This window comes from Urtica dioica, chromosome 8 (genome assembly GCF_054948205.1).
Source record: "Urtica dioica subsp. dioica isolate 48M chromosome 8, U.dioica_male_clone48M_v1_H2, whole genome shotgun sequence".
Taxonomy (NCBI): domain Eukaryota; kingdom Viridiplantae; phylum Streptophyta; class Magnoliopsida; order Rosales; family Urticaceae; genus Urtica; species Urtica dioica.
The window spans coordinates 28,302,160-28,316,973 of NC_142763.1; the positions used below are offsets into that span (position 1 = coordinate 28,302,160).

The 14,814-nt window shown below is 37.0% G+C and overlaps 1 protein-coding gene and 1 pseudogene across 2 annotated transcripts; both read left to right on the plus strand.

Annotated features, from left to right (window-relative positions):
• Window positions 1–2,780: 2,780 nt before the first annotated feature.
• On the plus strand, window positions 2,781–5,499 carry LOC149388889 (transcription termination factor MTERF8, chloroplastic-like). Of its 2 annotated transcripts, none has more exons than XM_089623768.1 (2): window positions 2,781–2,897; window positions 3,138–5,499. In XM_089623768.1, the coding sequence occupies exon 2, from the start codon at window positions 3,170–3,172 to the stop codon at window positions 4,331–4,333; it is 1,164 nt and encodes a 387-aa protein (XP_089479894.1). In that variant the 5' UTR covers window positions 2,781–2,897; window positions 3,138–3,169; the 3' UTR covers window positions 4,334–5,499. The 2 variants fall into 2 exon arrangements, with proteins under 2 accessions (XP_089479894.1, XP_089479895.1); XM_089623769.1 differs by having other exon boundaries at window positions 2,784–2,897; window positions 3,056–5,499.
• Window positions 5,500–8,246: 2,747 nt separating this feature from the next.
• On the plus strand, window positions 8,247–10,557 carry LOC149388890 (transcription termination factor MTERF15, mitochondrial-like; annotated as a pseudogene).
• Window positions 10,558–14,814: the final 4,257 nt, after the last annotated feature.

Below are 14,814 nucleotides of genomic sequence, written 5' to 3' on the forward strand. Positions count from 1 at the left end.
AAATTAATGCAGCAGCATGCGATATTTCATGACCCCATACTAAAGCATGGAGCTTTGTTTTCATTATCAATGGCCTAACAATAAGGTTTAGGCACTTGATTAGTGATTCAGGTAGACCATTTTGTTTATTTACATGACTAACATGATGCTCAAAAGCAATCCCAACTGATACAATAATCATCGAATGCTTGAGATGTAAATCGGCATTATCAGAATATTGAGCTCGTAATTTGATTATGTGAGCAAATAGTTTTGTAAATACCATATTACGAGTTGATAACAGACAAACATGTGCCCATTTTCTAGAGGCATCTATCAATACCATGAAGTATCGAAATGGTCCAGCTGATGTGTGAATAGGCCCATATATATCACCTTGAATATGTTCGAGAAACATAGGTGATTTTGTTTCAACTTTTCCAGGTGAAGGTCTTATGATGAGCTTTCCGAGAGAACAAAATTTACATGGGAAAATATTACATTGCGGGATCTTCTAGCCCTTCAATAGAAGCCCATGTGTATTTTCAATAACTCTTCGCATCATTGTTGAACCAGGATGACCCAAACGATTATGCCATTGTAGTTGATATTGAAGAATCAATACCTACCGAATTTGATTATATTGTATTTATATACGTGTAGTGCAATCCAATAGGGAAAATTGATAGTTTTTCTAAAATTTATTCATTTCCAAATCTAGATGTCGTAAGACACATATTTCATGGTACCTTCAGTTATAGACTGACTATCAAATCCATGAGAATATATATCGTTAAAACTCAACCATTTCCATTTGGATCTTGGTGAAAATAAGACATTATTTATTATGAATCTTTTGCCATTTGGTAATGTGAAATTTTCCGTACCAATACCGTCAATCAGATCTACATGACATGATATTGTATTCATGAATGTTTTGTTGGTTTTAACCCATAGAAGAACCTTTTATCCATTAGAATGATATGTGTAGTTCCAATATCGAGTATGTAAATTTCTCCAACATTAACCCATTGGCTGGCCTCACAACTAATTTTATCCATTGAAAACTTCAAATAAAACAGGGAGAATTATGAGAAAAACAAACTTTTATTATACAATATTAGTCGGTTACAAAGCATAAGGAATTAATAAACATGATACATTTTAAACGTATTAAGTATATAATCCATATTACACATTTTAAGAGCCAGTTAAACATCGGATCAATTGGCTTCATTCTCAAGCATGAGAATACAAACTAGTAAAACATGCACCACTAGTCTACATCATTGAAGTGTTCAACAAAATTAGCAAAAACATCAACAGTGTAAGCAAAATCACCAAGGAAGTCGGAAATCATCCAGATGAGTGGAGCCATCTAAAGGTTTTTGGTTAATAAAGTTGACATTCTTTTCTTTCCCCTTCAAGGATTCTTTGTACAGCTCTGGGACTTGACAAACTTTAGCCTACTACCCTCTAGTGCCATACTTGTGACAAGTATCTCCACTACCTTTGGAAGAACATATTTTCACTTTTTGTGAGGATAATCATGATCCCTCCCATCTTGCTGCTTTTTATGATAATCGTGCGCCCACTACCAATTCCACAACCACGACCACGAGCATGACCATGACCTCGTCCTCAACTTGGAATATAGTTACTTTGTTCAGGTTATTCGGAGTTGATTGCGTTTGCTTTAGGGAACGTTTTGGATCTATATAGCGAGATTAGTGATTGTTCATCAGCAACTCTTTAATCTTCTTTGCAATTAGTGGACAAATGATCAACTCATAATATTTTGTAAATCCTCGACAATGATACTATTGTTGCAAGGTTACGCTCGATGTGTGGAAAATGGTGAACTTCTTTTCCAGCATATCAGCATTTGTCACTTTGTCTCCACAAAATCTCAAATGAGATACTATTTTTAACATTGCAGAGTTATATTCGTTGACATTCTTGTAATCTTGGAAACGTAAAGCGACCCATTGATCATGATATACCAAAAACATTATATCTTTCCGGTGATAATAACTATATCACTTAGTTCCTTCCATAATACACTTGGATCTCTAGTGGTGAGATACTCATTTTGAGTCATTCGGCAAGACGTCGACGAAGAAAAATCAACGATTTTACCTGTCTATACTTGACAAGGTATTTTCTTTTGAAAGTGTATCCAATAGGTCCTTGGATACTAAGTAAATCTCTATATCCACCCGCCAGTGCATGTAGTTGTGTCCCATTATATCTAATTGACTGAATTCAAGCTTCACAAGGTTCGTCGTGGTGATGAACTATTATGAAATATAAAATTTATTAGATTAGTGATTAAAGACATACAAGTCTACAAAGATTGTAAAGAATAAAAAGTAATACATGAGTCCAAAGATTACTATAACGAAGTAAAATTCATCTCTTGAAATTTTTCTGATAAAAACATAAACATTAAGCATGACAATAAAGACTAGTATTAAACGAAACATTTTGAGTGTCAACTGAAAAATAGTATTTAGAGAAGAGAAAAATATACGAGGTAGAAGAAAATTTGGATTTTTGTATGATTTTTGTTTTGTTTTGGTTTATTTATTTATTGATTATATAATTGATATCCGAATTTACCTAAAATCAAAATCGATATTCGGTCCAATTTTTAAAATTGGATTGATTATCTGAATCAAATTTCGATTATACAACGTGATCGATTTGGATACGATTTTCGGTTCGGTTTGAATACGATTTTCGGTTCGGTTTTGTACGGCCCAAAAATATACCCCTCTCTCTGAAAATAAAAGCTTCGATAACAACTTCAAACTCTGCTTCCAGGCGTCGAAAACCCGGTCTTTTATTAGCGATTTATAGCTGTAGATTCTTCGTCTACACTCATATTCTCATCCTCAATTGAGCAGAAATCTCAGGTACATGTTCCGTAAATTCAGAGAGAGCATTTTCGATGAATATTATTGTCCTTTTTGTCTCTAGTTTCCTCACCTCACGAAATGTTTTCCGTGGTGGTTATCGTTCTCATTCCATAAATCTCAACACTATGCCCTAATTTTATTTTTATTTTTCTCAGAGTTTCTTCGTAGATTAAACGGCAAACCCTAATACTTACTTCTCTCTTCTCTGTTGTTGACTAAAACGCTTCAATCTCTCAGAAGCCGAGTTCATCAAGCGTATAGAATCAGCTATGTTTGGTGTTATTCTGTGTAGAAGGCTCCGAATATCTGCAGCCATTAATGGAGTTTCAATCTCAAAATCAAAACCCCTCCTTCGATTTCTCACGTCCACCGTCTCTTCTTCTGAGAAGGACGAACTCGGTAAAGCTCACTCTTTTACAGTCTCGTACTTAGTCAACTCATGTGGCTTGTCCCTTGAATCCGCCATCGTCGCTTCCAAGAAGATACGGCTCCAAAACCCTGAAAAGCCTGATTCTGTACTCGCGTTCTTCAGAGAACACGAGCTCTCGAATGCTCAGATCTCGAACGTTGTTATGAAGTACCCAAAATACCTCTTGTCAGATCCCACGAAGACATTTTTGCCCAAACTCGAGTTTTTCTACTCCAAAGGGATGTCGAAGGAGACAATGGCAAAAGTTATATCTTCAAATGCATTTTTTTTGCAAAGAAGCTTGACAAATTTTATTGTTCCGACTTTTGACCTTCTTAAGAGCTTCTGCGCATCTGATGAGCAAGTGCTATCTGCTTTGAATCTCAGGCAGTTCCCATTTGAAAATAATCGGGAAAATGTTTTGTCCAATATCAGGCTATTGAAAGGTTTAGGGATCAGCGATTCGAAAATGGTTACTGCGTTTGTAAATTTTCCAAGTATTATGATTCTAAAGCCCGAAAGATTGAACGAAGTCATAAAGAAGGTTAAGGACATGGGTTTCAATAAAAAAAATACTGTGTTTATGTTTGCACTGAGGACGTTTTCAAGGCCGTGCTACGAGAAGAGATGGAGAGAGAATTTCAAGGTTTACGAGAAGTGGGGTTGGTCCGAATCCGATATTTTGTGTGCGTATAAATATCATCCTGACTGTATGGCATTTTCGGAGGAGAAGATCGACAGATCAATGGATTATCTGGTGAATGTGATGGGACATCCCACGGAAGAGATCGCGAGAGTCCCTGTGATTCTGTGTTACAGCCTCGAGAAGAGAATACGGCCGAGATGTTCGGTTGTGAAAGTTCTACTGAGGAAGGGTCTGGTAAAGAGAGGCGACTTGAAGCTTTATTATTTGGTAATGGTCAAGGAAATGACATTCTTGGCCAAGTATGTGACAGAGTATGAAAAGGAAGTGCCTCTTTTAATGAGTGTGTATCAAGGAAACGTTGACAGCGACGCCGTTTAGATGCTTTGTAATTTTTGTTTGCTCCTTTCGTTTTAAAAATTGATGAATTGCAGGTATGACTTTGGATCTCCTTTCAATAGGTTGTTATGTGGTTTATTTTTATTTTTTTGATATTCACTTGTACATTACGTTAAAGCTTCCAACTTTCTATTAAGAGGAAAAGAAGAAAATCAGGATTAGAACATGATTATGGAATGTTGTTTTATAGTTTCATATCTGCCATCAAGAATACATTCGAGTTCATTATGTACTAATGCAAAAAGTTACGGAGTAACTGAAAGCGTCCCGCGAATTTTAACCCGTGTAACAAAGCGTCTCCCAAATTTTGACGGGTTTTTGACACGTGTGTACATCACTGACCCAAACATTTAGGTAAAAGACATAAAACACTTCTTTACCTTCTTCCTTTGCTCCTCTTGTTCTTTTACTTCAATAAAATTGAGGACATTGTTTTGATATCATAGTAATCACAATTGTTGGATTTTAAACCCCTTCTATCTCTCTGTTGGAGTGATCACGGGAGGAGAGTTGATTCGGACCGACATCACCAACGGTTCATTCTGTGGTGCTCAGCTATATATATATATGGTTCGAAGGACCGGTAAACTCTGTCAAAAATGCTTACTGGGAAATATGCAAAGAAAAATTTGGAGATGAAGTCCCCTTGGCAAAACAGATCTGGAAAGCCCAGATTCACGAGCGCTGGAAACTGTTTACGTGGAAGATTCTGTCGAACTGCCTGTTGATGGGCTATCAGTATCAAATATATATTTTTTTTAAAGGGGAGACAGATGGTTTGTTTGCTATGCGCGACCAGGACAAACCGGAAACTGTTACTCATCTGTGCCAACTCACTTGAGCCTCAAAACGGGGGATTTCGTGCCTCTCAGATTCCAGGTAGGAACATCGCTTCCCTCTTCGCGCGGCTCTTCGATAAGAAACAACTCTTTGCTGGTCCACGTGGATATAATAGAGAGTTCACGGCGGGAAGAACGAAACCGAATTTTCCATGAAGAACATGAGGACCAGGGGTCGTAAATCAGAAGACTTCTCTGTCCACAAATCTGATTTGTTGGTCACAGCCCTGATCACGGCGTCGTTGACAGTTGAAGCGGAAGTTTGCGTGCTTTGGAAAAGAGATTGGATCCAATCTGAACAAAAGTTATACCCCATAATTATATTATTATTATTTTTTTTTTGCACAAGGGTGCGAGGACAAGCTGAGCTGGTTTGCTACTTGCCGTCATGTTTTGTTGATTTTAAGTTCATGTCGATTCCAATGAACTGTAATGGGTTGGCTCACAATTTATGTGAGTCGGCTATCAAGAATGTGTGTTTTGGTTCTCCTGAAGCTTTACTTTCTTAGCAAAAAAAAAAAAAAAAAAAAATCTTAACATCTAATGTCCCTCAATCTCCTCCAAAGGATCTGAAACATAGTCGAAGAGGGAAAAAAGGGTTATCTAAGAAATGCAATGTATAAAAAAAAAACTACCAACCTTTTTGGATTATTAGAAGTGAGTAATATCAATCAAGCCATAAAATATTAGTGTACGGGCACTTATAAGAGTTTCTGTAATCTATTATTCTATTTTAGTAAAGGTTCGTCTTACCGTTTTGAGACTCCAATTTCGGGGGTAAACCGTTTATCGGAGTAGAAACCTAAGGGTATTCAGAAAAAAAATAAGAAACCGATAATGGTAAGAAACCGTTTATCAAAGAGGAAACCGGTAAAAACTGGAGAAAATCGGAGTTATTCAGATAAATACTTTGCAAAAATAAAAATACTTTTCATAGTTGATACACATAAATAGTTCATATACAACGAATACATGTATCAATTCATCATCACAAATCATCATCAAATCATCATATTTATCTCAAGAACATCATTAAACATCATAAGCATCATATTCATCTCAAGAACATCCACTCAAGAACATCATAATCATCATATTCATCATCTACAACATAAAAAAAAACTCTGATTCGGATTATACATCAACATTTTAATTCGGATTAAATCTAAAATTACATAAAAAACCATAAAAAAAAACAACCAAGAAACTCATATTAATTGCTCAAACTCTTGAAATCATGGATTAAAGTAAAACATCATGATTTTTTTTTTTGAAAAAACCACAAAATCTGAGATACCCCCGAAACTTACATGCCGAAATCCAAAGAAAGTTAACAAAAAAGGCTACGACGAACGAAAACCACCGGAAAACTACAGGAAACCATAGAAAAATTGGAACGGAAACGGTTACTTGCGAACCGTTGCCGATTCTCTCCGGTAAGGAGGTTTCAGGCAATCCTTGATTTTGATCATGCAAAATAAAGCATTGCAATGCAAACATTGTAAGGATTAAAAAAAAAATATGGCATAGGCATCTTAGCCTTCAATCAAGGAAAGAATCAAAACTAAATTCCAACCATTTGGTATTATTAATGTCAAAATCCCAAATTCATTCAAGTCCAATATTCTCAGGAAGCCTATTTCCTACAATAATTTTTCGAAGTATCTCAAAATAATACTCAAAGTCATCGGTTTCCTCTCAGCCACCTCTCTCTCACTTAGGAAAGTCAAACACCACCATTTCTCTTCTTTTCCATCACTTCAAGAACATTATCACCATTCAATCCACCACAAATCATCATCAATCGCACATATCTCCATCTTTCTCACATATATCCTCATTTTCTCGCTCATCTTCATTTCCCACGTACACAACCACCAAAAATTTCATTTTTTACTACACAACACTCAAGAATACCACAAACATCACTAAAAGATTAATATGTTTTTTTTCTCTTCTCTCTAGATTTGGAGAAAAATTGCTCTCTACACATCTTCCCCCACATATACATCCCTCACATACACTATGGCATCACAAATGTCTATTTATCAACCATCTAAGAGTACCTAGATGCTTGTAGAACTCATATTCACAAGCTCCTCACTCCACATAGATGAGCATCCCATTATTATCTTATTTCATCACTTGATCTAGGAAAAGGAGCAAGGAATGAGCCCACTCGGACGTCCAACACTACCTAGGACCATTTTAAGAGATCTTGGTTATTTTGAGCTTGTCCCCAGCCGCCTTGATTCCTTTATGACAAAAGGAAGTCTTCTATAGCCTCGAGATCGCCAACCCAGAGAGCCTTGAAAATAGATGTCTTGCGGTTCCTAACCCTTGACACTTCTAGTTCCTTGGAGCTAAGGAATAAGATTTGTCACTCATGGCGTGTTGAACCGGACCTCTCTGCGGGATGCACGTCATAAATGTTGTGCGATAAAACCGCATTAACAAAACTCATGATCTTAATCAACACATGCAAATAATACCACCAATTTCAAAATCATGATCAATATTAGTGATTTCAAAATCAATATCAATAATAGCTCTCGAAACGCTCGAGATTTTAATTGTGGACAAAGATCATATGTATCATTCAAGAAAAATTGAAGAGACATTCATCAATATCGACTTCGTAGATGATTTTGATTTCAATTTTTTAAATGAAAACATGTACGAATAGTTTATTTTTCTTCATTTCAATTGATCATGTGGTTTTTTTTCATAATTGTATATTTATTAATGAGACTTATAGGTACTTTTTCTCCACGAGATTTTCTCATTGGATTAGCGACTATCTCCATTGAAGAATTCTAAAACTCTATAAATGGAGTTGAGGTGCTCCAATGATAACACCAAACTCTACGTTTGGTGTAATTTTTACACATAATGTTTAAGCGATATTATAATCTAATCAATTCCATATTAAATAATTAAAGTGTATTTTATGTTGGATATATAAACATGCACGGATAATCATGGGCATCGACACCAGAAGTTATCAAAAATTCCATTTCCGATGCTAAGTTAACGCCACCAGAAGTACAGTTCCGATGGCAAACAGTATTGGAAGGTGAGCTTCCAATAGTGTGACGGAACCGGAAGTATGCCAACGGAAGCGCTGCCTTCCGCTAAGTTTCACTTTTTGAGTTTATGTATTTATTTATTAAATCTGCCTCGTTGGATTTAAAATCCAACGGCCCATATTGTATCTGGCAATGGTTCGTCGCGGAGACCTGCAATGTTCTCCACGACAAGACTGCTTTTTTTTTTAAAACGGCGTTTTACGTTTACTTATACACAAAACGTAATCCTGGACCGGAAGTAACCGAAAGAACGAATTTTCAATATTGGGACAAGAACTTCTGGTTCTAAGAAGGCTGAAATTCCAGCTTTTAGCAACCAGAAGCTTCCGGTTCCGGTAAGCATCGAAAATGCATACCAATGGAACTAGAACTTCTGTTTGCTACGGAGCTCTTTTTTTTTTTTTTTTTTTTTTTTTTTTGCATTAGGCCCCCTAAGTTAAGTTTATGGCTCCGGTCTCTTCATATAAGTATTACATAGCTAAACTACATCAATTAAACTAAAATTATATTCTTGGAATTTTTCTTTGGTGTAAAATATAGAAAAAGAGTATAGTATCATTGGAGCAAAATTAAAGTTTGGCAAAAAAATTGTTGTATATATAATGTAAAAATCAAAGCAATTAACATTGGAGATGCTGAGAGATGTTTTAACAAGGGCCTTTTCAATTTATTTAAATTCATTATATAACATTTGCATTTAAACCCCTTGGCATAAAAATTCTTACATTAAAAATCTATTTAAAATCATATGTTAGTCTGTACCGCTTACTATTAGAATTCGGATTTGGAATTTGGAGGGAGCATATAAAATGTTCTGTGTTAATCCCTGATTTAGACAATAGGGTTATATAAATGTAAGATTGTACTGCTCTTCTATTTATCTTCTCTATTTTCTATTAGTAATCTTTCTCTCTTTTCCGTTACTTGGATAAAGCACTTCAATCTATCTGAAGCCGAGTTCATCAAGCGTCGAAGCTCCGTGATGTTTGGTGTTATTCTATTCAGAAGGCTCCGAAATTCCGCAGCCTTTAATGGAGTTTCTCTCTCGATCTCGAAATTAAGACCCATCATTCGGTTTCTCAATTCAGAGAGCGACCAGCTCCAAAAGGTTCAATCTTTTACCGTCTCTTACTTAGTGAGCTCTTGTGGGTTGTCTCCCGAAGCCGCCATTGTCGCTTCCAAGAAGGTACGCCTACGAAACCCTAAAACGTCCGACTCTGTTCTCGCATTCCTTAGAGACCACGGGTTCTCAAATACCCAGATTTCGGATTTGGTTCGGAGGTTCCCAGGATGCCTCTTGTCGGATCCCACGAAGAATTTTTTTGCCAAAGCTCGAGTTTTTCTACTCAAAAGGGATATCGAAGGAGACCATGGCAGAAGTTCTGTCCAAAGATGCTACCATTTTGAGAAGAAGCTTGACTAATTACATTGTTCCGACTTTCGACCTTATTAAAACGGTCTGCGCATCTGATGAACAAGTAGTCGCTGTTCTGAGTCATCAGTGGGTCTCATATGGAAAACATTGGGAAAATGTGCCGTCTAATATTAGGCTACTGAAAAGTTTCGGGCTCAGTGATTCGAAAATTGGTTCTGCATTGATCAGGTTTTTGGAAGTTATGATCGCTAAACCCGAAAAAATCAAGGACGCTGTGGACAAGGTCAGTGAAATGGGTTTCGATCCTCGTAAAAACGCGTTCATGTATGCGGTGCGGACATTTTCAGTGCCGTGCTTCGAGAAGCTGTGGAGAGAGAATTTCAAGGTTTACGAAAAGTGGGGTTGGTCTGAATCCGATATTTTGTGCGCATATAGGTACCACCCGAATTGTATGCTTTGTTCAGAGGAGAGAATCAATAATCTAATGGATTATCTGGTGAATGTGATGGGACATCCGACAAAAGAGATCGCGAGAATCCCTGTGATTCTAAGCTACAGCCTCGAGAAGAGAATACGGCCGAGATGTTCAATTGTCAGAGTTCTATTGAGGAAGGGATTGGTAGAGAGAGGCGATTTAAAGCTTTATGATGTGGTAAAAGTCATGGAAAAGATTTTCTTGGCCAAGTATGTGAGCAAGTATGAGAAGGAAGTGCCTCTGTTGATGAGTGTGTATCAAGGCAAAGTTCAAGTTGATGACGCTTAGATGCTTTTGCAATGTGTGTGTGTGTGTGTTTTTTTTTTTTTTTTTAGTTTTATGTTTTCCTTTTTCTTAAAAAAATTGATGAATTGCAGGTACAATTTGGATCTCCTTTCATGAGGTTGTAATGTGCTTTATTTTAGTTTTTTAGTTGTTATGCCGTCATTTTCATAAGGTTAAAACGACACCTTGAGTACAAAAAAACGACAAGGCAAACCATAATACAAGGGCCCGAGTCCACTATTAGAAGATTTACACTTAAAAAACATGTCCGTGCCAAGACCTTCTCGACACCAAGTACTCGGCCGCCAAGAAAAGTGACCAACCACCCGGCCGCTGAGAAAAATGACCAACCACTCGGCCGCCAAGAAAAGTGACCGACCACTCGGCCGTCAAGGAAAGTGACCGACCACTCGGCCGTCAAGAAAAGTGACCAACCACGCACTCGGCCGCCAAAGAAAGTGACCAACCACTCGGCCGCCAAGAAAAGTGACCAACCACTCGGCCGCCAGGGGAAATGACCAACCACTCGGCCGCCAAGAAAAGTGACCAACCACTCGGCCGCCAAAGAAAGTGACCAACCACTCGGCCACCAAAGAAAGTGACCAACCACTCGGCCACCAAAAGTAAGTGACCAACCACTCGACCATCTACCACCCATCCGTCCCCACCCAACCTCAAAAATGAAAAGCTATAAATACCCCATCTTCATTCATTTTCAAGGGAAGTTTTGGGGAAAAACTTACAAAACCTCTACTTCACTCCCGAAGATCGCGAAGAACCCGAAGAACACGACGAACTCGAAGGACTCGACGAACACAAAGAACGCAAAGAATCCAACGGACTAGAAGGACTCGACGAACTCGAAGGACTCGACGAATCCAACGGACTAGAAGGACTCGACGAACACGAAGAACGTGAAGAACTCGACGAACCCGAAGATCGCGAAGAACACGAAAGCGAACTAATGAGACGAAGTCACGAGAAATCGAGAATCTCTTTTCGGCGAGGCAAAGACGACGAGAAGAGTAGATTTCACCACACCCAACCTACGTGCGGTCATAGGGTCCGGCCCTAGACCGAACCACGGACGGTTCTAAGTATTGACCCAAAAACGGCGTTAACATTAGTATTCACTTATACACTACGTTATAGCTTCCAATTTTATATTTAAGAGGAAATGAAGAAAGTAGGGATTAGAACATGATTATGGAGTGTTGATTCACAGCTTCATATCTGGCATCAAGAATACATTTACATTTTTCTTAGCTGATTAAGTGAAACTCTTCTATTGAACTTTTCAGTAATCTCCCAATCAGATCATAATGCAACAATTGGAGAAGAACAGAGGGTTTTTTTTTCCCTCTCCGAGGCTTAAAATTATTGAGGTAAGATCTTGAAGGCTATTGGGCATTTTTTTTCCCTCTCTGAGGCTTAAAAGTATTGAGGTAAAGATCTTGAAGGCTTAAAGATCTAATGTCCTCAATCTCCTTCAAAGAATATGAAACATTGTTGAAGAGAAGAAAAAAAAAGGAGTATCTTAGAAATGCAATGTATACAAAATTACCGACCTTTTTGGATTATTAGAAGTGTACAATATCAATCAAGTGGTATTATATTAGTGTTCCGGAATTTATAAGAGTTCGAGTTGAATGAGCTGTAATCTATTAACCTATTTGGGTTCTGCAAAATAAAGCCCTGCAAACATTGAAAAGATAAAAGTAAAAAAAATTCACCCAAAGAAATAATAATTTATGGTCAGAGCCGGCTCAAGAAAAAGAGAAATTGCTTAATTTGTCACCAATTTCATAACATGTTCTCATTTTCCACAAAAAGACTAATTTTGACATCTAATAGTGAATGACAAATATAGATGTCAACATTGTTGACATAAATGATAGCATTTTGCGAAAAATTAGCATTTTTGTGGAAAATAGGAAAATGTTATGAAATTGGTGACAGATTAGGTAATTTCTCCAAGAAAAATTGGGGCCTTAGCAAGAAACAAAAAAAGGGCTTTTTATAACTATATTTAGATTAATTTTTAAAAAAGCATATAAAAAAATTATCATTAAACAAAATATCAAATATTAACTTACAATACAACTCAATTACAAAAATCGTATTTCAAAATAGAAAGAAAAAAAAAATTATACAAAATTTATTTTTCTTGTTTTTTGAGATGCAAATTAAATCTTAGTTGATTTTTTTTTTTTTGTATAGATTTCTCTTGATATTTTTTTTTCTCTTGAACTTCTATTTTTTTGTGTGACACTGATGAATGTAGAATAAATTGAATTAGGAAGTATAAATAGGGCAGCGAAATACCACGTTAACGGTATAAAAAACGTTTGAATTTTTTTATTTTTAAAAATTTGAATTTAATATATTATTTTCTCAAATATTTTTGGGTCATTATAAAATACAAAATAATTAAGAATTAATTTAATGTATAATAAAAGGTGGACTTGGTATCTAGCCTAAATAGCCCCCTATTTTAAAAGTATAGCTCAACTTTTAACATATTTAAGAAAATAGCCAATTTGTTTTAATAACATTCTAATATTCCAATCATACCCTTAAAAGTTGTTATTATTAACTGTCAGAGTAAACAATATTAACGGTAACAAGAAAAATAGTAAATCTCATTACCCGTAAAAAGAAAAACAGTAAATCTTATTAACTAGTAACAAGAACAACAATAAATCTGATATCTTTTGTAGCATTTGTGAACTTTAAAGCAACAAAAAAAGGCTTTAATGTGACTTTATTGTCTACCAGAATACAGTTCAAATAGACCTTAACGTGGTTGTCTTGTTGCTGACTATTTAAAAAAAAAAATTAAAAAATGCCTTCCTTGGAAGGGGGCCTTGAGCCTTTGCCCCACTCGCCCCACCCTTGTGCCGGGCCTGTTTATGGCATAGCCATCTCAGCTTTCAATCAAATAAAGGATCAAAGCTTACAGGAACTGTTTTTTATTTTATTTTATAAATTATTAATTACGTTCTACATGCAAAGTTATTTTATTTATGTACTCAAATTATTTCTCATGGTCACTTCGAATCTTCATAATATTCCCAGAGGAGTTCTCTTTCTCACGTTGGAGCCGCAGACTTAAGATTTGGAAAGCTTCAAACGCTTTAGACTTTTCTCTCAAGAACTCTACCCAGGTGTACCTGGAGTAGTCATCAACAATCACTAGAATATACCGCCTCCCTCCAAGGCTTTCAACTTGCATAAGACCCATAAAGTCAATGTGAAGAAGTTCCAACACGCGAGAGGTGGTAAGAAAGACAACCTTTTTGTGAGAGGCACGAACTTGCTTTCTAACTTGGAATTGATCGCAAATTCTTCCTTCTTTGATCTTGAGCTTAGGCAGCCCCCGGACTGCCTCTTTGGCAACTAGGTTTCCCAAGCTTCTTAGATTTAACTGGCCAAGTCTCTTTTGCCAGAGATCAATGACATCAACTCCGCTCAAGAGGCAAGTAGGAGAAGACGTTGAAGGTGCAGACCATAAGTAGCAGTTGCTAGGAGATATCAGTCCCTTCATATGCACGGACTTATCTTCCCTAGTGACTGAACAATCATTTTTGGTGAAGGTGACAGTTAGGTCTTGATCAAAAAGTTGACTGATGCTTATCAGATTAACTTTGAGGCCATCGACAAGAAGGATGTTGTCAAAAATTGGTAGATCGGAGACATTCAACTTTCATTTGCCCACCACGGTGCCTGACATGACCTTTCGATCAAGTTTTCACATTGTTGAGAAAAGAGCCCTCCCCTGTCATGTGTCTTGAACACCCACTATCAAAGTACCAGTCCTCTCTAGATGTAGCTTTCAGGGAGGTGTAGGCCACATGAGCCATGTGATCGTGCTTGATCATCCACTCTTGGTGAGATTTGAGAGAAGAATCTCACCCAGACCGTTCTCTCAAGTCCACCTTCATCCTGAGAAATTTGCTATGGACAAAGAGAACGTTCTGATCGGTGTTTTTCCTCTCTAGAAATCTTCCATACAAAGAGTAACAGAAACGGCAGATGTGCCCATATCTTCCACAGAAGTGACATCTCCTATCAGTTTTAGGAGAGCTTAGACTTGATGTTTTTGAGATGGGAGAGACACCTTTCGCACGGTTTCAGCTGGCAGCTGAGAGGGAGAAACAAAGACTGTTTTAAGGGAAGAATAGAGACCAGAGTAATATCCAAGCCCTCTGTGACTCGAGGAAGGTTGACAAATCTTCATAATCTCATTCAAGTCCCTGAGTTTAGCATCTGCACTGGCTTGGTCATTTTAGTCAGGTCAGCATTAAGTTTGGAAATTTGTTTCTTAAGACTTCCAATAACCTCGAGGAGATGAGATTTTTCAACCTACAGGTTTCAATTTTGTTCTTCATTGCTTCAAG

What these genes read in the sequence shown, in the direction of transcription:
- LOC149388889 (XM_089623768.1), top strand. Translation starts at nt 3,170, where the DNA reads ATGTTTGGTGTTATTCTGTGTAGAAGGCTCCGAATATCTGCAGCCATT.